A 25,076-nucleotide genomic window follows, 5' to 3' on the forward strand; every position below is an offset into this window, starting at 1 on the left:
CATACTAAATAAGGGAGACAACTCTTGAAGGCTTAGAAGGCAACTCATTACGTCAAGAGTTATCTCCCTTGTCTGAGCAGACGGCTTCCTGTGTTGACATGGCAGAATTTACAGCAAGAAAGAAAAGAAAGCTCATTCTAGATGATTTTGAAAGGGGTGAGGCTGATGCTAAAGTGTTAGCTTGTAGACATGGTCTTCCTCTGTCTACAGTATACAGAACTTTGAAGAATATTCAAACAGGAATCGGGATAGAGCACAAAGCAGGGGCAGGTCGGCCTAGGAAATTCAGTGTTGTGGATCGCCGAAGACTTGGGCAGATTGTGAGTGGGGCAAATTGAAAAGTGTTGAGAACATCAGAAATGAAATGATTAGCAGAGGAAGTCCTCAGGTATGCAATGAAACAGTTAGGCAGGAATTACAGAGACTTAATTGGGTGAAAAAACGTGGAATTCCCTCGCCGTTGATGAAAGATGCACAAAAGGAAAAACGTTTAAACTGGTGTCGGGCTCATGAAAATCAAGATTGGGATAATGTTTTCTTTTCGGATGAAAGTTCTGTTTGGCTTTTCCCTAATTGTGTGAAAATTTGGACCAAAGATACTGTCAAACCTATCTACCAGCGACCAAAACATAGCCCGAAGTTTCACATGTGGGGTGGCATATCGGCTCGCGGAGTGACGCCATTGTTTGTTTTCACGGGAAACTTGACAAAAGAAAGATACGTTGACATTCTAAATGGTCACTTTCTTCCGACAGCACAAACATTGTATGAAGATGATTGGATTTTCCAGCATGATAATGACCCAAAACACACTGCGCGCTACACAAAACAGTGGTTGTCGGGCGAAAATGTTCAAGTTTTAGACTGGCCCAGTTACAGCCCAGACCTAAACCTAATTGAGAATGTGTGGGGAGTCATGAAGGACAGAATAAACCAAAAGGGACTGAGAAATATTGAAGATATGAAGGCCGAGGTGGTCCAATATTGGGATACCCTGTCACACGATTACCTACAAACTTTGATGGGTAGTGTGCCTAGGCGTATTCAGGCATGCATTGCTGAGCGAGGAGGTCTAACAAAGTACTAAAACAACACTGAGACTGTAAAAGGATGATGTTTTAAAATGTTTATGTAAGTAAAACGCCAGAAGTTAATAAACGTATTGAGTTACATTACGCAACATGATTCTCAATAATTTCTGGGAATACTATAGTCGAAATGTAACCAACTGTGGTTTGACATTGCTAAATACGTCATCTTAATCCCAGTACATGATGTTATGCCTTTGTGAATGCTTTTGCTTAATCTGTGATCAGTGTTCTTTGATTGTTGGCTTAGCCTAACCAGTGGGGCTTCTAACAGCAACTGGTCAACAGTAGTTCAAGCTTCTAATAATGAAGGATTGTGCTGGATGTTGCAAGATTGTTGATTTTGTTGATTGCGCGTGGTTGGTTTTGGGCACTGCTGAAAAGAGGAATCGCATGTATGTGTTGTTCACATTAAATTAAACACATCTGTCCTGTCTGTCTCAACATCTTCTTGGACAGTAATCAGTCCTTCTTTAGTGAGTAAGAATTTAATCTTATACTGCTTTCAGTAATATTCTCGGGGACACATTGTGCCCTTGTGGGGAATCGAATCTAGGTCTTTGGCGTGACCGGTATACACCTTAACCACCAGGCTACACCACCGTCCTCTCCCCTCTTTAGACATCAGGGATGAAATTTAGCTTCTTCCTACTCTCAGTAGTGATAGAAGATGTATGTCCCTAATATTGAATGTTCTGCTCCCTCCCAAGTATGTTACTAGCTATGGTTCGCTGGATAGTGTTTGGAGCTTATTAGTGCTTTAATTGAAGGTCCCATTTGGGTGGGCAGTGATTAAATATTTTAATTTACTTCATTTGTTTTTAAGTGTTTTCAGTATTTTCGGTTGCTGGATTCATAAATAAATGAGAAAAATGCGGTGCCTTTTCAGGAAGGTATGACAGTAATTCATGTACAACAAACAATACAATATGTAGAAAGTGAAACAGTATAAAATGCATCCGACATTCAAAGGAGATTCAAGAATGAATTTGACTAGTTGACTTTTCCAGACTGTAAACAACCAATATGAAACTGTACTAATATATGACAGAATCACATCCCTCACATGAAGAGTATAACCGAAATATTGGACCACCATAGTACAATAACATAAGGCAAAGCGAACTTAAGTATCATACTTCAATTAGTTTTCAGTATAGATCTGGGCAACATGCCAGATTTTCCTCCCACCTCTGAGTCTGAGGAAAATTATTATGTTTTTAGAAAATTCAATAAACCAACTGGCAAAAGGGATTGTCCATATTATACTTTTGGTGTTTGCCACAGAGGGAACTTAAATAGTGGGTTTCACTTTCGGAACTAAAATTTGTAAGAGACATCTTTATGAAACAGTATGTACATTCAACATAGTCTACATACGCCTTTTTCATTTCCCACAAATAATATGTATTTTAATGTAATATGAATTTTATGAAATTTTATTTGGTATTTGATCTGAATCAAAGCCACAGTTTTCATTTCTGAAGAACTAAACATCCATAAGTGATGTGTGTACAAATCACATTCACCATTAAATATAGGTTTGCCTTTTGATTTGAACTCTTTCACCTGAAAATTTGAAAATTGATATCTTTCCCTTGTTATGGAAACAAGTTGGATTTAGACACAATGACACCATTAGCTATGCATTTCAACTTGGCTTCTTTATAACATGTTGCTTCAAGAATTCTATCTGCTAGTTTGAAAAGTTGGCACACCAGTAGACTCTGCAACGAAGAAAAACTTTGGAGATGTAGGGAAATTCAACAGATTTTGATGTGCCAACATGCTAGTGATTCTTGCACCTACCTGTACTGTGTACCTTACTCTTGTGACATAGCTGTCAAGGTTAGGAGCAACAATACATGGCTGTATAACAGTACTAAATCATATACTTCCATTCATGACGTTCACATGAACATCTTGTGCTGTACACAGGTATGCACAGTTTATCATCAATTATAGTTGTATTAATGCAGACATTCATAAAAAGGTTTTATTGAGATGCCATACAGCAGGTCTTTCATTCAGCCGCTTCCACATGCAGGTGGGCAAACCGGTTTATAGTTACAGTTTTTCTTTGCACATTATTCTCATCAAGATGAGGCAATGGTCCTGGCATATAGGGAACATTGCCTTCTTGTTTCTGCATTTCCTTCTGCTAAACATAATGGGGTTGTTTCTACTTTGGTAACCCAGCAAATACAAATACAGGTACATTCGTGCTGGACTGCAGTACCATGTCATTTAAACTGTAAGTCTAATTTTTTGGTCTTTTCCTGGGGTAGTTTTCAGGAATTATCGTATCTTTTGTATGAGTATTTCTTCTCTATCAGATTATGGAAAATATTGCGTTTGTTAAAATATGTGCACATTCTGGAACATTCTGTTAACTTGTGCAGTGTTCAGGTAGTATTTACTTCTTTCTGTTGTATTTGTTCCCATCGTTCAGGACTTAGCACATAAATCTCCTTGCCATGTTGTTTGATCAATAGAGGGATTGGCAACAGTTCAGTAAATCTTCTCCACATAGCCAGCACATGTGCAATTTCCCTTATATTGTTTCTCCACAGCTGATGTTTATAACATATTATATTTACAATATCCTGTTTCGTCTCTGAAGGGAGCTGTGTATGACAGTAAGGATCGTGTTTGATTTTCTTTTTCTGGAGCTTTACCATGCATCAACACAATGATAGGCACACATCGTGGGTGATCTGTCAGCCCGTTTTCTTTCCTGATTGCATTAGATGTAAGAAGTTCACATGTGTTTGGTCAACCTAGAGCAGTTATGAGTCTAAGAGGATGGATATATATATCTTGTGTTTGATAAGCAGACAGGTAATGGAATTCCTCTCCTTGTCAATCTCTCCATTGTCGTTATGAATGAACACCAATAAGGGTCTTCCGATGAGAATATCATGCTTTGGGGGTAAAGCACTACTTGTAGCTCCTCCACAGGTCTGACTAACATTTAAGTATTTTGTTAGTACAAGCCCAGCCCTATCATATAAATACACTCCTTCCCACTGCTACAAAGGACAGAAAATGATTCTTTAGTCCTCTGCGGAATTAACACCTGTTAAGGTGGTCAGTGAGAGACCCCTCATCCCTGTCCACCCCGCAAACCAGCTCCCGCAAATATCTCCCTTCTCTGTTTGAAGAGAGACCATGGCTATAGTATCTATGCGCGACAATTTTCTCCGAGGAGAGAATCAACAAGAGAGTGTAAGAAACTGATTCCTTGGACAAACATAGGTCTTGATCACTAATTGCTTGGAGTGTAGGAATGTGCTGGGATGCCGAGGCAGTGGTGAGCCTTGTTGGAGAAAGTACAGAGGTGATGATTATCCTGATACAGACTCATGTAAGGGGAGAGCTGATATACTGAGAAAGCCGCACTGCTTCAGTGTGATGTTCAGGGGTTCCACAGACACAGTGTGATACACAGGGGTCCCACAGACATGGTTTGATACACAGGGGTCCCACAGATAATTGTGGTGCCACAGACATAGTATGATACTTAGTGGTGCCACAGACATAGTCTGATACAAAGGGGCCCACGGATACACAAATGCATAGTGGTCCCGCAGATACATTGTGATACATAGTTATCCAGTGTTTGCAATACTTTAATTTGCCAGCTGGCCATCACGGCCTGCTGCTGTGTGCAGGTTTTAAAATCTACAAGCCCTGAATGAAATCTGCAGGCCCGTTTGGTTAAAGTCAAACCAATATAAACAAAATAGACTACACTGTACACAGTTTCACACTGTCAATACAAAATTAAGGGAAGCCTATGGCAGTTTCAATTTGTTAGACTGGTGTTGATATTCCTTATCCAAAGCATAGGTTATTGTAATATGATGGATCATGGATGGTTCCTGAACATTAATAAAGAAAAAAGGGGAAACATTCCAGTTGAAATGAAAAATAATTTACCAATAATTTACTGAAGGCCATAATGGCCTGCACATATTTGAAACTGCCGGCCAGATACAGTAACAACTGGTGCTGGGCCTCGGGGCTGGCGGTTATTTCGAACACTGTTGTCAACCCACAGACAGTGTGATACTTAGTGGTCACACAGACACAGTGCGATACATGGACACCCTACAGACACAGTGTGATACACAGGGGTCCCACAAACACAGGAGTCCCAATTCATATGCTGACTGCATGTGGATTGATGAAAAGAAGAAATTATAGGGCAAAGTTGAAATGTAGAAACATACAGCATGATAAATGAACAGTGATTTAAAGGGCTTGTGCTTACTGAATAGGGTCTTATGAAAATTAGGAATAAAGGGAATGGAAAGGAATTTATAATGTTGAGAATCAATGTAAGGATACCAAGCAGGTGTTACTATTTGAGATCCAAACATTTGATGCAGACTGAAACACGTGTTGACACAGACCATGTCTGACCAACTTGAGGTTACAAGGATCTATAATTGCACAACATCCAGAGCAGCCAGCACTATTATCTGATGATGGACATATGAACTGTTTGCTATGAACTTTATCAGTTTTCTTTATATAAGATGATTTATTATTTGTCAAAGCACACATTTTATGTATTGCAGTATGTAATGGAGGGCCAGTTCTATTATCGATACATTGAAACATTGAGTTTCAATGTTGTGTTTAAATTTGCTGTCATCCTGGCTTCATCCTTGTCCTACGAGGGTTTAAGGTAATCTGGCTGAAACTTTTCTGAAGCCATGCTTGAAATCAAGTAGCCATAAATTCAGCACGTTTAATGTATCAGTGGAATATAACTGAAACTCAAAGCAGTGTATCAGTACTGAAATTCCATCCTAACACCAAAGGTTGTTCGTTCTTTTATCATGCTAGTATTAATGGGATCCAGAAAAATCATGATATTCAGCATGTTTTCAGGGAATTGGAAATGTAATGGAATTTGCCTTTATTTCAGGCAATCACTTTTGGGAAATCGTGGAACGGACACATTTGCCTCCAGTGACCCCTGGGGGATGAATGAGGATCCAGACAACTTCCGAGGGGTATCTAATAATGAAATTCAGGCTCAGCAACAGGATATTATTCGAGGTGAGCAGTTGTGTGGAAAATATTATTTAGGCACTGAGGCTTTTGAAAATCTGGCATGTTATGGTTGTATTCTAAAGATGCAGGGGATAATTTGTGAATTAAAAATGTTTATGGTGCCTGTATGCACATATAATCAATGGTATAGAAAGGGAGATTGCAGACATCAGTCAGAGTATGCCAGCAATGGTCCAGGCGTTACATGCACTATGAATAATTGTTGTAATTAGATGTCCAATCCTTAATGATAATGCGGTTGGTCATTTAAAAAAAGGCACTGCAAGTTTTCTCAAGGGTAAATATTAATTTGCTGGAGGTTTTTACAAACCATTTTATGTAATGAAAGCTTGGTATGAGGACACCCATTAAAATGAGTAGTTGTGCTGTGAACAGTGTCAGTTACTTCAAGGCATGTGGAAGGCATAGCAACTGAAGCACTTAATGGACATACACAACTGGGGTTAAAATTGTCAACATGGATATAGTGATGAGAGGTAAAATGACACTTGACTATGGCAGCATATGTGAATACGTGTGTTTGTCGTCACGGATGTAATTTTCCTAGTACTATCCCATGAAGATGGCCAACTACAGTTATGATAAAGATTCCAATCACAATATACTGACTATGAACCAAATATTCTTTTGTTTATCCCCTGGATGGTGAGCTTGGGGTAATAAGAAGTGTCATCATTTAACGTCTGTTGGTGTGATGTGGTTGTGAATCAAACCACCAACCTTCTACCCCTCCCGGCTTTCACTCTATCTACAGGAAGGCAGTATGGTGCCTACACACCTTGGCTCATTTTCTGTATTGTGCTCATTATGTTACCGACATATTACATTTTCATGATTACAATTTGACACCTCTGAGTGTTTAATCCCAGTACAGTAAGTGACACTGCACAAGCACCTAGTTTTCCATGTAATGTAATGGGACGTAGAGGGGCAAATGTAAGAAGCTGGTACATGTAATATCTTGGTTCCAGAAGCAGTCAGGTAGTCAAGTGGTTCAAGGGCTTGTTTGTTTTCATTATGCTGATGTGATGCACTACCTTGTTGAGCCCTGGTGTCCCACTCATTCATACTACTTGAAGTCTGCACAAAGCAACGTAAAATCATTTACAGACTCCTTTAGTATTTGGCTTCATACTAACAATGTACTGTAGCCTTTTGCAGATACTGAAAATTAAGAAAAAAAAAAAAAAATTAAATTATTGTGCTTTCATAGATTTTACCAAGGCTTTTGACACAGTTTTCCAAACTGACAGTATTGAAGGGAGATTTCTGACTATATTTATAAAAGTGTTCATTAATTAGGAATCACCAGCATGTAATCAGTAAACTGTTTTTATCTGCATTTTGGGAGGTCTGCATTATGGGATTAAACCAATCATAAGCCTATCATTTCACACTGTTGTGACACTGGAGTGAGCAAGTCAACGTGCATATTCCATGGACCTATTGGCTTGAAATCTCTGCCACAGTCTAGGAATAGCACTCATGACTCACATTAAAGCGGACAGCAAAGTGCTGCTGAGACTGACCAGATTCCAAAAGGCCTATAGTCTGACCACTTTCAGCAAGTGCCAAAAAGTATTTCATTCTAATCTTGGATTTCAAACAGGTACCTAGATAGCTAAGGACGGTGGATAAACTTCAATGCATGTGTATTGTGCTTCACTTTCCATGGATACAACGAATTGCAGGTGCAGATATTGACATTAAGTGGCAGATGGATTTCCATATTGACAATTTGAATAAAAAATGTGTCATTTGTTACAGAATGTATCGAACGTTAATAAATGTAATAATGATATTTCAATGACCTGATGAGGTTTTACATACTGTTAAAAACTTTGGAAAACATTAATTTCAAACAAGAATGAAGACTTAAGAAAGAGTGTTACCAATAGCTTGACCTTTCATTTATGAAGCTAAGTATATATCAACTATTCATGGTGGTTACAAACTTTTCCCATATTGTGCATTTATGTACTTGTTAGCATGGAACCTATATGAATAGAGGTTAGAACTGTTGAAACTGAATCGTTCATTGCCACCAATACCTTACTGGCATGCTTTAGTGGAGGTATAGCCAAGCTGAAAGCAAACAGTAGTTGACAGCACTCACAAAGTAACAATATGAAATATATACTCCTATGTTGCAAATTGTAAGCTGCACAAATTACTCTGGAACTCATTAGTTGGGATTTCATTTGCTTTCCACAGATACTCAAAGGAAAACACTCTGTAACTAGGATTCAGTTGTCCCAAAGTCACCTTACACACAGTGCTCTCTGATCGTGCAAGGAATCACAAGTTGAATTCATTTCAAGAGCGAGCGTTTTTACGTTTTTGTATATAGTAAGCATTTTTGCCAACCTGTTTCAGAAGTTGGACAACTGACTCCTGTTAGTAAAACAGACTATTTCAGAAGTTGGACAACGGACTCCTGTTAGTAAAACAGACTATTTCAATGCACATATGGCTGTGCTCACTGTGTGACGGGACAAGGTGCCTCACAAGATATATATTTCTTTATAGACTATAATCATTATAATTAGGCTCCTGAGTTGATAACAGCACCAAAGTATAGCTTGTGGCATGTGACTTGGTTAAAAGCATCAAGATCATATTACATTGATTACACTACATTAAGATTCCATGCTTTCATCTGGAAATTTATTTATTTCATACAAAAGTGGACTAAAATTATCTCATCCCCACAGGAGATAAAATGGTCGATGCCTAAAGCCTGATATTATCATTACAGTTCCTCATAGTTTTTTATCAGCTTCAAGACTTCTGGAAAGGAGATGAGTCTGGAAGACAGCGGCTCTCCCTCAGGTTGTAGTGCTAGTCAGTCAGGCTATCCAGAGTCTGGACAGTCAAGTCTCTCTATTCTCACACAATCATTACCTTCATCCTGCTATGATTAAGAGATCCTAGTCGTCATCTTATGTGTGATGTATACTGTCTAAGTCCCTCGTTATTGGGATGGCATTGTCGATTCGGACGTTGATGAGTGTCGCACAAAAATTTCAATCACCGTTATTGACGACTAGAAGGGGCGAATCACAATCATAGATTAAATTGATGAACTCTCGATTGAAGGGAAATAGACTCAGGCAAGAACTCCATCACTTGAAATACTCGGGGGAATATTTCAATTTCATGCCTGACGTGGAGATGAAGATTTACCATTGACTTTTATTGCCTGGTCAGAATGCCCATTTATTGGTAATTCCGTCAATATTTGTGAGAAGGAAGTATCGTGTTGAGAAGGTCAGAGTAATCCTGAAATTTATGATGAATGTTGGAGATTTGATGATAATGACTGACGGTCAGCTAGCTGACAGGTAATCAATTTTGGCACAATTTTCTCTTTGTAGAACAAGACCAGGGGTTGGAGGCTTTGTCGAATGTAATAGCACGACAGAAGATGATGGCTGTTGATATTGGCAACGAAGTGGATAGCCAGAATGGTAAGTATTGAATTTTTAGGGAAACATTGTTACTTCCATTAATACTATGTATTGGTCATAGCAAAATGATTAGAGTTGCAACGAAACTGTCAGAATTTATTGACAGATATTGGAACTATTGGTTTTGAAACACCAAATACATTTTGCTTGTTCTGCCTCATGATTTCATGATATGCTAGCGACAACTATGATAACGTAAGTGGGAAAGGCTGTGAAAGTTTTCACTCGTTAGACCAAAGGAATGGGTTTAGGTCCTTTTCTGATATTGTCAGAATATTGCTAATATTGTTGGAATATGGTACAAATACCATACTCATTCCCCGAAAACCTCCCTGTGTTGAAGCCGTCACTCACACTTGGACAAAAAATATAAAAAGTGTAAATGAGATTACAGTTGTAATTGATCACTCCTGTTAAGTGCCTCTTAATGAGTTAATGGTAGTACTGACCTACTGTCAGGACCACACAACAGACTAGCAAACCCTTGTTCTGTAGACTGCCCTCACTTCATACTGGGCCAAAATGAAGCCCTACACGATTTTAAGTCACTTCCAGCACAGATACTTGGGGATGTTTGTTTGTCTTGGGTGGTGGTTAAGGCATTGGCCCGAAGACCCAGGTTTAATCCCCAGGTAAGTACAATGTGTGAAGTTCACTTGCCCCTAGTCATATTGCTGGAATATTGCTAAAAGTTGCGTGAAAGTGAACTCACTGTTTACTTACTGAGTATGATGTCACATTCACAGTGCATAATTATGGAAAGTTGATCAAACTGTATATAGGCAACACAACATTGCATGAACCATGTGGCGTGTTGCTTCAGCCTCTGTTGAATGGGTACCAGGTGGGATGTGATATTGCCCACCATGTGGATCAAATGGCTGTCAACCTTTTAGAGTCTCACAGTTAGCTTATGATGTATTTTCTCGAATACAAACTGAGTCCACTCTGATCAATGGATGGGATGATTAGAGAGCATTTTGACCATGACATCTAGAATACAATGAACTATTTTATCACTTTCTAATAGTTCATGCCAACATGAGAACAGTTCATGTATCATTCTGTTATGAGTTTTCAGACATATAAGATTATGCATCTTATATCCGTCTCATATCATATGACATATAATAAACTACGGGTCATCATTCAAGAGTTAACAATGTCAGTGCGATGCAACAACCATCGTTATGGCCCTTGTTTAAACCATAAACATGTCATTCAAACACCTATGATATACAGTCAAACCTCATTTACCCAGACCCTGCATATGTGGAATCCCCACCTTCTTTGCGATTTTGATGTGAAGCAAACTTACGTTGCTTAACCAGACCCCTCGCATCCGGACCCAAACGGTGAATTTTAAAACCATTCCCTTAGATGTCCATTGAAAAATGACCTGTTTTCCGGATGGGAAGATGTGTGCACAGATCTTAGATGCACAGATGCACACGTGCATGTGTATATGTCATGTCAATACTGTTTCCTCATGACTCATGTATTCATTCTGTATCTCTCGGAAGGCATTTGATGTGAATTGATCCATTACCCATCAAAACACTAGGGATGCGTGCCACTCAGGTTGTTAATTAGGATTTGGCAGGTGTGAGAACATCTCATCAGTAACGAAAACACATTTAAGTAGGATTATGGTGAACTACTCTTTAATTGCACTGTATGTAACACTTATAAATCAACCTCTGCTATCTGTCGTGATGCAAGTTAAAAAAGCCTGCCACATGATCTAAGTCTTGTGATTCGGACCGGAAGTTTACTTTCTGCAGACAGCAGAAGTTTGACGCGATGCCATATGTTTTCAGGGCAAGAAATGCATCTATAAAATTAATAAAAGAATATGCAGTTGGCAGAATACTGACTCATAGTCATAGATTTACATTTTTTATTTAACTTACTATCTGAAGCTTCACATGGCACATGATTACGTCCGAGACAACCTGACAACTGGTAACCTTTGTTCCACCTTCCATCTATTATGGGTACACTTATACTCTATGATGATTCACTGTTATTACTATTGACTATTGATTTATTGATGTATGACATGACACAATTTTCACTTTTTGCTTTCACTTAATTTTCATGTTTTGCTTGTTTGATCCAGTTAAACGGATGTCTTGCTATCTGGACGATTATTGAATGCAACCAAAACGTTTGGATAAATGGGGTTTGACTTCATATGAATTGCATGTAACAAAAATTTTTATGTGGTCATGGATTGTGTGGCCACACTGAAGATAGCTGCTTCATGTTTCCCATGGATTGTGTGACCACACTGCAGGTAGATGCTTCACATTTCCCATGGATTGTGTGACCACACTGCAGGTAGATGCTTCACATTTCTCATGGATTGTATGGCCACACAACAGATAGATATTTCACACTTCCCATGGATTGTGTGGCCACACTGCAGGTAGCTGCTTCACATTTCCCATGGATTGTGTGGCCACACTGAAGATAACTGCTTCATGTTTTCCATGGATTGTGTGACCACACTGCAGGTAGCTGCTTCACATTTCCCATGGATTGTGTGGCCACACTGAAGATAACTGCTTCATGTTTCCCATGGATTGTGTGACCACACTGCAGGTAGCTGCTTCACATTTCCCATGGATTGTGTGGCCACACTGCAGGTAGATGCTTCACATTTCTCATGGATTGTATGGCCACACAACAGATAGATATTTCACACTTCACATGGATTGTGTGGCCACACTGAAGATAACCGTCCCACATGTATGCAGGAACTTGCAGATTCCATCATGAAAGTCATTTTCTGACCAGTTGGGTCTGATCTGTCAGCTGTTCCAGCTCTGTCAATAGAACCGAGTGGCTATTGTCCACTTGAAATTAATATCCAAGGACAAGTCTGTGTGTGATAGGCAAATACCATACCAGCAGCTTCTGAACAATCAGCGTGACATATATGAAATTGCATGAGCACATTGAGGTGGAAACTGTTGACTGCCTGACATAGATGCGGAGTGTTATTTAATCAGGGCTTTGGTAAATCCAATGTCTGGGTGTTATGCTTCATTAGAGACATGATGGTTGCAGTTCCAGTTGCCAGTGTGTGATTGATGAATATCGCATATTGACTCAACCTTATGCTTTGGATACCTGTTTGAATTGACTGTTTGCCATTTCATTAAGTGTGATTACTGATCAGGACTTGTAATATAGATTTGTTATTCTGGTTTTCCGAAAAGATTTTGTGGTTATTAATAAAAAGAGCTATACAGATTTTATTGGTAAGTTAATTTGAAATGCCTAAAGTATGTTTGACATGTTTTTTAGAGACAGTTTTTGAAAGGCATTTAGAAGTTGGGTGAATATGTTTATGTGGATAACAACTTATTCCTATTCCTCATCAGACATTTCGCAGTTAAATTTTGCTCCTTCATCAGGTAAAGGATAAAGTAGCAAGAATCAGCTCTCAAACATCATATAAAGAATAAAAAGGAGGTGTTATTCATAAAAACGTGTTATGTATTCATGTCTATAGACAGTGCACTTGTTGCATTAGATATACAAATGTGTTTTGTGTGGAGGTTGAAGGAAATGTGAAAGTAGTATTAACTATAATCTTTGTGTTGTAACTTGCAGAACTTATTGATGATATTACCGACCATGTGGACCGAACTGGGGAACGACTAATCAAAGAAACATCCCACATTAAGATTGTAGACCGGAAGTCCAACACTTGTGGTAAGTTGTCATGGTGGTATAACTCCAGGGGTATGTGGAGGCTGTAAGTTGCTATACCCGTGAAGATCTGGGGTAGAATAAGTCTTCAGCAACCCATGCTAGCCATAAAAGGTGACTGTTTGTCGTAAGAGGTGACTAACAGGATCAGGATGTCTGGCTTGCTGACTTGGTTGACACAGGTCATCGGTTCCCAGTTGTGCAGACTGATGCTTATGTTATTGATCACTGGATTGGTCCAGCTCGATTATTTTCAGACTGTTGTATAAAGGTGAAATATTGCTGACTGTGGCGTAAACCTAAACTAAACTCACTCACTCACTCACTCACTCACTCACTCACTCGACATAGTACTCTGTTGTTGTGTCAGGATGTGCTAGTGGTGGGCCAATTCCAGTTAATATCTCAATTCTGTTCTTGCACATGGGTTTTTTGGGAAGAGGCAGACATTTCGATGCTGCACTGGGTGTGGTGGTGGTGGTGGCTGTGTGCTGACTATGTTGCTTTTCACATACACATGCTTTTCATCCGTCCACATTTTCATCCGTCCACATAAACCTTGGTACAGTGTGTGGAGCTTATTTCTGGTGTGCCCTGCTTTGATATTGATGGAATGTCGCAAGAAGCAGCGTTAAACCTAACTCACCCACTGTACTAAAACCTGCTGATTGTCGGTGTGACTTTCAGTTCTGTCCATACGAGGGTTGGCTGAAAAGTTCTCAGCCTGAGTGTTTTTTCCCCACCAGGTAGAGACAGGTGTTTGCCACCAATGAGGACAATCATTTAGTGAATCATAGACACAAAAACTACAAACATACTAATAGTTTTATCTCAACTACAGCTCTTTTGGTAAACCTACCCTCTGAAATCATCAGAAATGGACAAAACTGAATACAGGGCAGTCATCAAGTACTTGCAAAAGAAAGGGATGTCCCCAACACAGATACATGCTGACATGGTCTCCACTCTAGGGGATGATGCTCCTTCATTTTTCACAGTAAAGAAGTGGGCTGCAGAATTTAAATGTGGCAGACAAAGCCTTGATGATGACCCACGCTCAGGAAGGCCTTCAAGAGCAACCACTCCAGAAAACATCACGTGAGTGCTCGATATGTTAATGGATGATTGACGATTGACTACTCGACATATTGCTAGTGTAGTGGGCATCTCTCATGAGAGAGTTGAGCATATTATCACCAACGAATTAGGAATGACTAAAGTTTCTGCAAGATGGGTGCCAAAGCTCTTGACAGCAGAACAGAAACGTGTCAGGTTCCAGACATCCCTTGACAATTTGCGTCGTTTTGAAGTAGATCCCGATGATTTTGTGGCACGATTTGTAACCATGGATGAGACCTGGATACATCACTTTCAACCAGAAACAAAACTACAGTCAAAACAGTGGAAGCATCCTGATTCACCAGCTCCGAAGAAAGCCAAGTCTGTTCCTTCAGCTGGAAAGGTGATGGCATCAGTCTTTTGGGATTCCAGGGGTATTCTGCTCATTGATTATCTTGAAAAAGGTCAAACTATCAACGGCACATACTATGCTGATCTACTGAACCAGTTGCGAGAAGCAATCAAAGCCAAACGACGAGGGATGATCGCTAAAGGTGTCCTCTTCCACCAAGACAATGTGCCTGTTCACAAATCGGTGGTGGCCATGTCAACAATCCACGATTGTGGCTTTGAACTCATTGACCATCCTCCTTATTCACCTGATTTGGCTCCTTCTGACTTCTACCTTTTCCCCAAAATGAAAAAGGAACTCGCCGGTCGCCATTTTGCAAGTAATGATGACGTCATTTCCGCTGTGACTGATTTTTTTAGGGTAGCTGAAGAAGATTTCTTCCTGACCGGGATTCGGTCCTTGCAGCATCGCTGGCAAAAGTGTGTGAACTTGGAAGGGGACTATGTAGAAAAATATATTACAAACGTGGACTTTGTAACTTTTTTTCACAGTGAGGCTTAGAACTTTTCAACCAACCCTCGTATTTTAGTTCTTACCGGTTAGCATGAATAACATTCTCATGTTGTTTTGTTGAACTGTCTTGATGACTTTTGGCTTCCTCATCTATTAAGCTGACATACTTTCCTAAACAGCTTACCAAGCAGAACTGTTGTTTGAATACATTTAAACACTGAATGCCTGTTGTTAGAGGCAACTAACTTTAATCAGGCAGTCAGACTAAAATGATGCTTATGCCAAATTTTGGTTTTTCACATTCAGCCTTGACTTCTGACATGGAGTTGTAATATAGATGGACTGATGTCAGCTGGCATAAAGCAACCAACAGAGTGGAATGAAACCCACTCACTCACTCCGCCAGTCATGACTTAGGTCTGTCCTCCCACAAACAGCATTACACCAGACTCGCAAGCTAGCCAGATTTATTTGTTCCGCATCTCTTCTTTTGTGTCATGGGGAAAATTAATGCTATTGTACTTTTATGAAAAGGACTAAGTCTTCATTTTGTCATATCTACTTTCTGTCTGTGCTATCCTTTATTGATGGAGGAGTTAGGGAAGCTCAGACACCTAAGTGTAGTTAGTTTGCTTGGTTAATTGCTTGGGAACTACATATTACAGCATTATGTAGAGCCCATGCTACAAGCAACAGACAGGAAGTCATAGCTACCACACTGAAAATGTATGGGGAGTTTAGGAAGGTGTCAATTGAAGGCTTTATTAGTTGTATATTTCTAGATAGAAGTTTATTATGTAAGTTTGTCTAAGTAACCAGTAAAATAGGATGATTAATAAAGCATCATGATGACAATCCTTTTTGTTGTTCCAGGTTACTGGATCGCCATCGTTCTCCTCTTCATTGCTATCATTGTGATAGTGGCAGTGCCTTACCATGGCAAACCCTGAACATACATGTGAGTTGACACGCCTGGAAGCATATGGAATGAGTGGCTTCACAAACAGTGTTGCATCTACAGTATCTCCAGCAGTCAGCTTAGGTGTACTGTATCCTCATGGTGTGGCATCTACTTGGGTTTGCTTATTGATGAGCATTTGGGAACTGCAAACTGTTGTGTCAGTCCCCCCTGGCTCCTTTGTGATTAAATTTTATCCATGTATTTCTCGCACCGATCATGATTTTAAGCTCCTCTGTTCTACTGACATGGGTAAACTCACATTATCAAAAGTCGCGGACAATCTTGAGAATGAAAAACACATGGGGTTTAAAATTGTCAAGCCGACAAGGCATGTCCCCCAATTAACCTTACAACCTTGTTGACACAACATTGCATGTGAATATGTAACTGTTGGGCCAAAGGGTGGTGTAACAGATATGTGTGATGTGGAAAGTTTTCCCAATTGTAAGATAAAATGAAATGACATGCAGCAGTTCAAAACTTTTGTTGTTTACCCTTTTTCTTTGTTGAGTGTAATTATATTTTGCATGTGTAGAAGACATTGGTTCCGTCAGGCAGTATTCATCCTGTCCACATCCATCTCATGCTGGTCACAATATTCCTTCTATCGAACACTAATAACAGTGTCTGTTTCTTCTCACAATATTCATATCCACAGCTTTCTCACACCAAACACCGTATCCATCCCCTCATACAGTGTCTTAGACTTACATCTAGTCTCTGAAATGAACATATTGTACTGAAAAAAATCCACAGTGAAAGAAACTAAAATGAAATGAAAAGAAGCCCTGAGACTTTCTTCAATTTCGGAAGTTGTTTAAATCTAGACTTGCCACACTTTCTAGACTTGCATGGACTTTCTTGGTTATATTTGCTTCAGGGTCTGTACAAGAGACTAACAATCTCTATTCCCTTTTATGATATCCACAACTTTCTCACACTTATGCTACTCCATTCACTGGCTGTATTTACAGGACATAAGCCTGTGACTATTTCCTCTGTGACCCCACCAGTCCAGCTGCTGACAATCTAAATAGCTGTCTCTTCCACAGAAGCCTAATTGTGTTTATGGTCATATGAGATAGTTTGGGCAGTAAAGGGCCGATAAGATTGTTGGATGTGACAGTTATAGCTATTCCTCACATGCTGGACATGACTGATAGTTATCTGATATGGTCTATTACCAAGCTCTTCCTGATAGCTACCCATGGAGCTCCCTGTCAGGAATACATACTTGTGGAAATAAGCCTGCTACTGGGATAGATCACATTGTTATGCAATGTGTCACTGGGACACGACAAGCAGTGTCATGACAGCAATATTATTGTCCTGTCCTCTTGTGTTAACTTGATGTGGATCGATGCTGTATTGCTTATATGATGTTGAGCAGCTAATGCATTCTCAAATTTGAGAAACTGTCTATCTGATCCTTAAAGATAAATATGCATTTCATCCGAAACTTCTCTAGATAGACATAACAAACTATGGCAACCTGAGTCCATGTTTAATAGCTATGTTGAGTGTGAGGGTAGTAGGAACCCAAGAGCGTCATACAAATGCAAAAAGGGTAAAATGAGGATTGTGTGGTCTGGCTCAGACTGGTTGGTTTATAGCATTCATCATGTTAACTCACATTATCGATCGCTGCATTGCGAAGACCTGACTCGAGTACAGGTGGCTGTCTTTTTGCCAGGATATTGTTTATTGCAGAGTTAAACAGCAAGCACACAAGCATCACTCATACTATTAACCACTGACTGGATCATTTACTGACTGCTGTGATAAAGCTGGAATTGAGTTACTTTAGATGTCAAGTTGATTAGAGCTATAAAAACACAATGCAAGATCTTGTTAGAAATTGCTTCTTGGTTCGCTCATCTCCTCCCATTAACCAGGGTTGAAGATAGTGTTTCAGGTAATGGGGAAGGAAGGAGACATAGACATGCTCATGTAATATATCAAAGATCTCTCACAGATATGGAGTATGCTCTTCAATGTCTGCATACTGAAGGATTTACCTTACCCAGTATCATGCAAAAGGAAGAACCCCTTTACTCTATCAGTACAGATTTATGGTCTTGTGTTGCTTGTTGACTGCAGTGTAACCCCTTTTACTGCTCAGTCTCTTATTGTTTGAATACAGTCATAACTTTATAGTCTGGACTCTGATTCTTTGATTAACAGTCACACCATCTGTGTCTGGACTCTGATTGTTTGAATACAGTAACACCCTCGAAGTCTGGACTGATTCTTTGCATACAGTAACACCCTCGAAGTCTGGACTGATTGTTTGCATACAGTGACACCCTCTAAGTCTGGACTCTCTGATTGTTTGCATACAATGACACCCTCTAAGTGTGAACTCTGAGATTGTTTGCTTACAATGACACCCTCTTAAGTCGGAACTCTCTGATTGTTTGCATACAGTGACACCCTCTAAGTCGGGACTCTCTGATTGTTTGCATACAGTGACACCCTCTAAGTCAGAACTCTCTGATTGTTTCAATACAGTGACACCCTTTTAAGTCTGGACTCTGATTGTTTGCATACAGTGACACCCTCTAAGTTTGGACTCTCTGATTGTTTGCATACAATGACACCCTCTAAGTCATGACTCTCTGATTGTTTGCATACAATGATACCCTCTAAGTCGGGACTCTCTGATTGTTTGCATACAGTGACACCCTCTAAGTCGGAACTCTCTGATTGTTTGCATACAATGACACCCTCTTAAGTCGGGACTCTCTGATTGTTTGCATACAGTGACACCCTCTAAGTCGGAACTCTCTGATTGTTTGCATACAATGACACCCTCTTAAGTCGGGACTCTCTGATTGTTTGCATACAGTGACACCCTCTAAGTCGGAACTCTCTGATTGTTTGCATACAATGACACCCTCTTAAGTCGGGACTCTCTGATTGTTTGCATACAGTAACACCCTCTAAGTCGGGACTCTCTGATTGTTTGCATACAGTGACACCCTCTAAGTCGGGACTCTCTGATTGTTTGCATACAGTGACACCCTCTAAGTCGGAACTCTCTGATTGTTTGCATACAATGACACCCTCTTAAGTCGGGACTCTCTGATTGTTTGCATACAGTAACACCCTCTAAGTCGGGACTCTCTGATTGTTTGCATACAGTGACACCCTATAAGTCGGGACTCTCATTGTTTGCATACAATGACACCCTCTAAGTCTGGACTCTCTGTTTGCATACAATGACACCCTCTAAGTTGGGACTCTGAATACAATGACGCCCTCTAAGTCGGGACTCTGAATACAATGACACTCTCTAAGTCGGGACATAATTGGCAATGAAGATAAAGTTAGATTTCAACGGTAGTGTGCGTCAGCCACATGGTCACAAAGTTCATTATAATAAAGATATGGTTACATAGGATTAATTACGGCTAAGCAGTGGATAGAAGGTTATTCTTCACACTTTCTCGATAATGTTTCCATTTTGGTATTTCTTAGATTCTGTCTTTGATGGTTTTAAGTTTGATCCTATTTAAAAGATAACATGAAGATGTAACTTACCAGTAAATGAAACCTGAGGCCTAATGGTAGAATAATTTTAAAATGGAAAGTTATTTTAAGTGAAATAGGAATTTGTATAGAAGATAAATGAATGTGCTTCAGATATCTTGCGGGGGCATGCCATGAACTGCGAAAAAACAAACCACCTTCGTTTCTGAGCAGCATCAGTTGCCCCAGTTTCTGAACATGCATCTCATTCCAGGAAGGAGTTTGTATTTCATCATAGAGTGACGCATGTCTTAGCGCTAAGACCACTCTGTTTAATGGAATCACATTTCATAGGCATAGTGTTTTTTTCATTTTTTAAATCGTATTGAAGTCAATCTCAGTGCATTTGAAGTGATTTTGTTAAGTATAATATGTAAAAACATTTTTAAAAATGTTCAGACAATTGAGTTATCTTAGAGTTACTCTTGCAGGGCAGTAAATCTCCATTTCTCACAGATTAATCTCCATCAAACTAAGCTATTTTCACAGTTTTATCATCACTCACTGTGACGTATCCTATGAAATACTCATGGAGAGATTTTTAGTGTTCCCATCCAGATTGGCTACGCTGCATTAGGATCTTTAGAATAATTTTGACATTTGATCTGATTTTTCTATTACCTGGAGAAGTATTATATGTCCAAAGCTTTTTGTGTCCTGCAGAGATCGCAGGATGTGTTTGCAGCCAATGGCATCCATCACAAGATGTTTATGACAAGTCAAATACATCGTTTCCAATCTCCCACCTTTCATCTTCTAGGCTACTTGAGGGTGTTTTGCTCAAGACAGCACTGTATGCTACCTTAACAGGTTCAATCTTATCAAGAATTAGGGTATGTGTTGAAAAACGTCTTTGGAGATGGTCTTGAAGGTCTGCAGGCTGCCTTCATTTCACCACTTCCTTCATTTGTGTTTTCCACAAACAGGATGACATAAAATTGTGAGATTTATTTTTGTAGGGTGTTATGTTCAAAAGTTGATTCCTGCTGCTCTGTTCTCCTAATTCATGGCCTGTATGTGCCAATAAAGCCCCAGTGGAGTGGGAGATCACTGCTTCCTCCAACCAGGTGGTTAGATCTTATCTACATCATCCAACATTAAGGTGGCTGGAAGAAACTGAATGAAGTCATGCCATGCATTTGTATAGCTTGAAGGCAGATAAGTCCAAGATCATCCTGAGGATACTGTCACTTATTCACCATTTGTTTCTATGGTTATGTGGTATTTGACAGTTTATGGGAGAATAGTTATCACTGATAGTTGTTCAATACTGTATGCCCTTGAAGGACATTGTTCTACCTAGGACCCCACCTTGTAGCTCTACTCCATTGTGAATGAGTTTTATTACGTGTCCTTTGTTACTTAGCTACATTGAACAATATTCCTGTTAGATCATGGCATATCAGATTGAATGAGAAGTAGAGGTCCGAGAGATCTAAGATTAATGGTGTGTTACTGACAAACCAGTTGAACTAGAATTTGAATGCTCAGTAAAAGTTCCCAGGCATGTTCTAGGTAGGTGAATGTTGGCAGTATCTGACAAATGGGCCTCCTTATTAGTGAGTTCAGGGGTTTTGTTGCCTAATGTTTACCACTTCTCTGGTTGGAAGTAAATATGAAAGATAAATGTTAAATGTTTACAAGTTTTAGGTTTGAACCCAGGTTCTCCCTGATCATCTGAGTAGATCTGTCCAAGTACATGCATCGTCGGGCTTTCAACATCTCCTTATGCATAGAGATATAACTGGATTAAAGAAATGTTTTGATGATTACTTTGACCAAATTTCACCTGTATATGGCTACCGTCATAACTTACAGTAAATCATTTATTATCAATCACTGGCTTTCGTGATGTCTATCTCATGTGTCATACTTCCAAGGTTGATGATAACTGTTTTGGGTACAAATGGCTCTGTGTTCTGAGATTAAACACTTCTCCTTGTACTGTTTTGTGTTCCATGTGCATTATGACAATGACGCTAACCATAAGAGACTTAAAGTCAAATCATCATTTATATAGATATATATGTACACACACTCAAGATTTTCAGCCAGAAGGACATGAATGAAATCTATAGTTTTGGCTCACACATGCACACCTGCACACAACGCCCACGCACACACAGATCCTACATGTTCTTATTGAGTCCAAATTTGAAATACCAGTTCCATAATTCACCTGCCTTTGTTTCTGCTCTTCTTCACCTCCACACTGTACACACACATACACACTGCTATATGACCTGATTTAACCTAAGACATTCAGTCCAAGTCAGTAAATCCACATTCCCATCCCACCTGACTTTAACCCCTACCTTTCTGTTTGTGTTAATGAAACTCTTCACTTTATGAGAAATCCTACACGCAAAATGACCCGAACTAAGCTGCTTATAGCTTCTGGGAAGACTTTGAATGATATCATACTTGATTCAAGTGTTCCTTTCTTCATGCACTCCATCTAGCACTTTGCAGCTTTAAGTCCCAAAAATTAAACAAACCCAGCAGATTCCGTCAAACTGCCAAACTCTCTGCACTGGAGCCTCTGTGCATTGAGAACCCCAACTTTACTTCACTTTCCTGCCTCTAGCCATGTATCTAGACACAGCCAACCCGAAGGCCCTAGAAGTATTATCAGTGCACAAAACATTACAGAGAGTGATATTTAATGGCTGACATTCTTTCATTCATTGAAAAAGTTTGATAACTGGGAAGCAAGACATCTTCTAGGGTCCCATGTTATGGCTTGTATCGTCTGATGTGTTATGTTGATTGATTCAGCCTTTAGGTGGGCTCACATTAGGATGAGACGGTTGTTTTGTGCTGACACATTGTCTACTGTACTACCAACAGAAATATGGCAACATTCAACATTTAGAATTCCACAAATTTAGACAAGGAGAATTTGAAGAAGAAACAAACTTTGTTGCCAAGTTCTTGCTTTTTTTAACCAAACTACAGCTTCTTTACTGAAATGAACTCTACATACCTCAGTATAATATTATTTTTGGACATTTTGACCATTTTAAAAGCTGTTCCATTTAAAGCTGTAAGCAATCTGTAAGTAAGTTAAGAAAAGTATGTTTGGTTTCCAGGAGCTGGCCTGTCTGTGTCCTGTCTGTGCTCTGGTTGCAGAAGTCTGGCCCTCAGTAGAGCTGTCTGGCTTCTCAGCTACATCGTAACACATGCTGGAAGCTGGGTCTGCTCACTCAACAACCTGTATCTGGAGCAATCAGCAAGCTGGGAGATCGTCATGGTGATGAATAGACCTTTACACCTGTTATTCACACAGGTCTCAGGTGGTCTTTTTCAGACCAAGCGTTCGGGATGCAGACCACAGGCAGAGTCATTGGAACTGAGCATGTTATAACTAGGTGGTGGTTTAGGTCATGCAGGTTTATTTATTAATCAGTCATTTCTTTAGGTTTGTTGAGGTGATCTGGTGAGAAAACCAATATCTTGACAATACTGTTTGAAATGTTCCAGTCTTGTATTTTAAGGGAGTTTAACCATGGGAGTTTATTTGTGTTTATAAACCAATACTTCTATGGCTCATACGAGATGCTGGCTTTGCAAGCATCAACATAATTAGTCCTTAACAAATTTGGTTTTCTTTTAGGTATTTACCTGATGTTAATTGTGCAAAACTGATTTCTTTTAGGAAATTAACCTCAGATCAACTCTGGCATGATTGCTTGTACTTTTTCATTTCTCATACATTTTGCTTCGTGCAGCTTTCAATTTGTCTGAGACAATCTGAAAAATATGGATGGATTTCTAACATGTCATGACTTCACATCATTTTTAATGAACTGCACTTTGATATATATTTTTAAATTTACGAAAGATTTGTATATGGAAATAAAAGAACTTGTAATGTATATTTTATAATTATGTTAGTTTTGTGAAAGAATTACTTAACTAGTAAAATCCCATTACTTCATCATTAAGTAATTTTATCCAAATGGAATGGTCATACTCAGAAACAGATTTTATATAATGTTAACATAGTGTATAAAATCCTTTACAGTAAACCAAGATGAATGAACTTGCTCATATTGATGTATTCACTTGGCCTTACTTTTTTCAGTGTATATTGAGTAAATGCTGGCTGTACAATGGAGATGAAACTGATGTTATGTAAGACATAGCAGCCACTATTACAGGTGCACCATATTGTCATCTTACATATATGACAATCTTATAACATTCCCACACATCTCACATTTCATATTTATCTACTTCACAACAGGATATGTTGTGAGAAACGTCCTGCCCTCATGGCTCCTTGTGGATGTTGCTCATTTTCCATTTGGAAAATATGAACCACAATAATAAAAATATATATCTGGCAGACAATTATGAATGTACCTCCCAAACTCTACAGCTATATTCTGAATGAACATAGAAAGACTATGTATATATTCTGTTTTGTTAGACACATTTGCGTACTTGTCATTTAGCATATTTTAAATATTGTTTGTGTGAATATTAAAAGATATGTTTGATACAGTCCTTGTTGGACTCTGAGACCAAGATTATGTTCTACAACCATTTCTTACATTGGATGAGTATCCTGATATTATTTAGTTCTTTGACAAACTGAAACACTGATTGCTTCCCAGAAAGAAACACACAGAAAAAGTATATTGACATGAAAGAAATGTTGATACTATATGTAATAATGGACTGATCATGTAGGGTTTGGTAACATACTGACAGTTATTTGATGCAGCCTGAACACAACAGTCACTTGTATGAATGTACATATGTAGTTTTAAAAGTCTACCTTAAACCATATATGGTAAACAAGGATGTAATCATGTAACTATAATGAAATGTGTTATTTTGCAAATAAATAATCAAATTTGCTGTTGATTCTTGATATTTGTCAAGTTTGAGTTCCTGACTTTGTATCATCTGATACTATGGACTGAATCATAAGACAAATCTTTTGGATAACGACGACTTTCTTTCTTTGTCATAATGTTTCTTGGGTAGTTCTTGCCCCTTCTTCAGGTGGATCCTGAAATGTGATGACAAACAAATAAAGAAGTTGTTATCCATAACATTCAGTGTGAGACAGTGTGGTTATGGTCTGTGACTTGACTAGTTTCAAGTCATTATACCCCAATATTAGAGTGGAACACGACATGTGCTTTCAGTGACCAGTCTTGTTGCTGACAGCAGAAGTAAACAACGAACATTCATGTACTCACTCAACAGTATGAGCCACCACAAACCTGGATGCATGTTATACAGGCAACCTTCTTCATACACCATCACATACAGGT

At 39.1% G+C, this 25,076-nt stretch overlaps 1 protein-coding gene across 1 annotated transcript in view; it reads left to right on the forward strand.

The window, feature by feature from the left end:
- Nucleotides 1-24,654, forward strand: part of LOC137285263 (syntaxin-8-like) — a 43,935-nt gene extending 19,281 nt beyond the window's left edge. The window contains exons 5-9 of the mRNA XM_067817576.1: nt 6,028-6,161; nt 9,554-9,646; nt 13,271-13,372; nt 16,167-16,251; nt 22,878-24,654. Of these exons, the coding sequence (XP_067673677.1) occupies nt 6,028-6,161; nt 9,554-9,646; nt 13,271-13,372; nt 16,167-16,243 (406 nt within the window). The 3' untranslated portion in view covers nt 16,244-16,251; nt 22,878-24,654. The remainder of the gene's footprint in view (nt 1-6,027; nt 6,162-9,553; nt 9,647-13,270; nt 13,373-16,166; nt 16,252-22,877) is intronic.
- The last annotated feature ends 422 nt before the right edge of the window (nt 24,655-25,076 follow it).

This window comes from Haliotis asinina, chromosome 5, assembly GCF_037392515.1.
Source record: "Haliotis asinina isolate JCU_RB_2024 chromosome 5, JCU_Hal_asi_v2, whole genome shotgun sequence".
NCBI lineage: Eukaryota > Metazoa > Mollusca > Gastropoda > Lepetellida > Haliotidae > Haliotis > Haliotis asinina.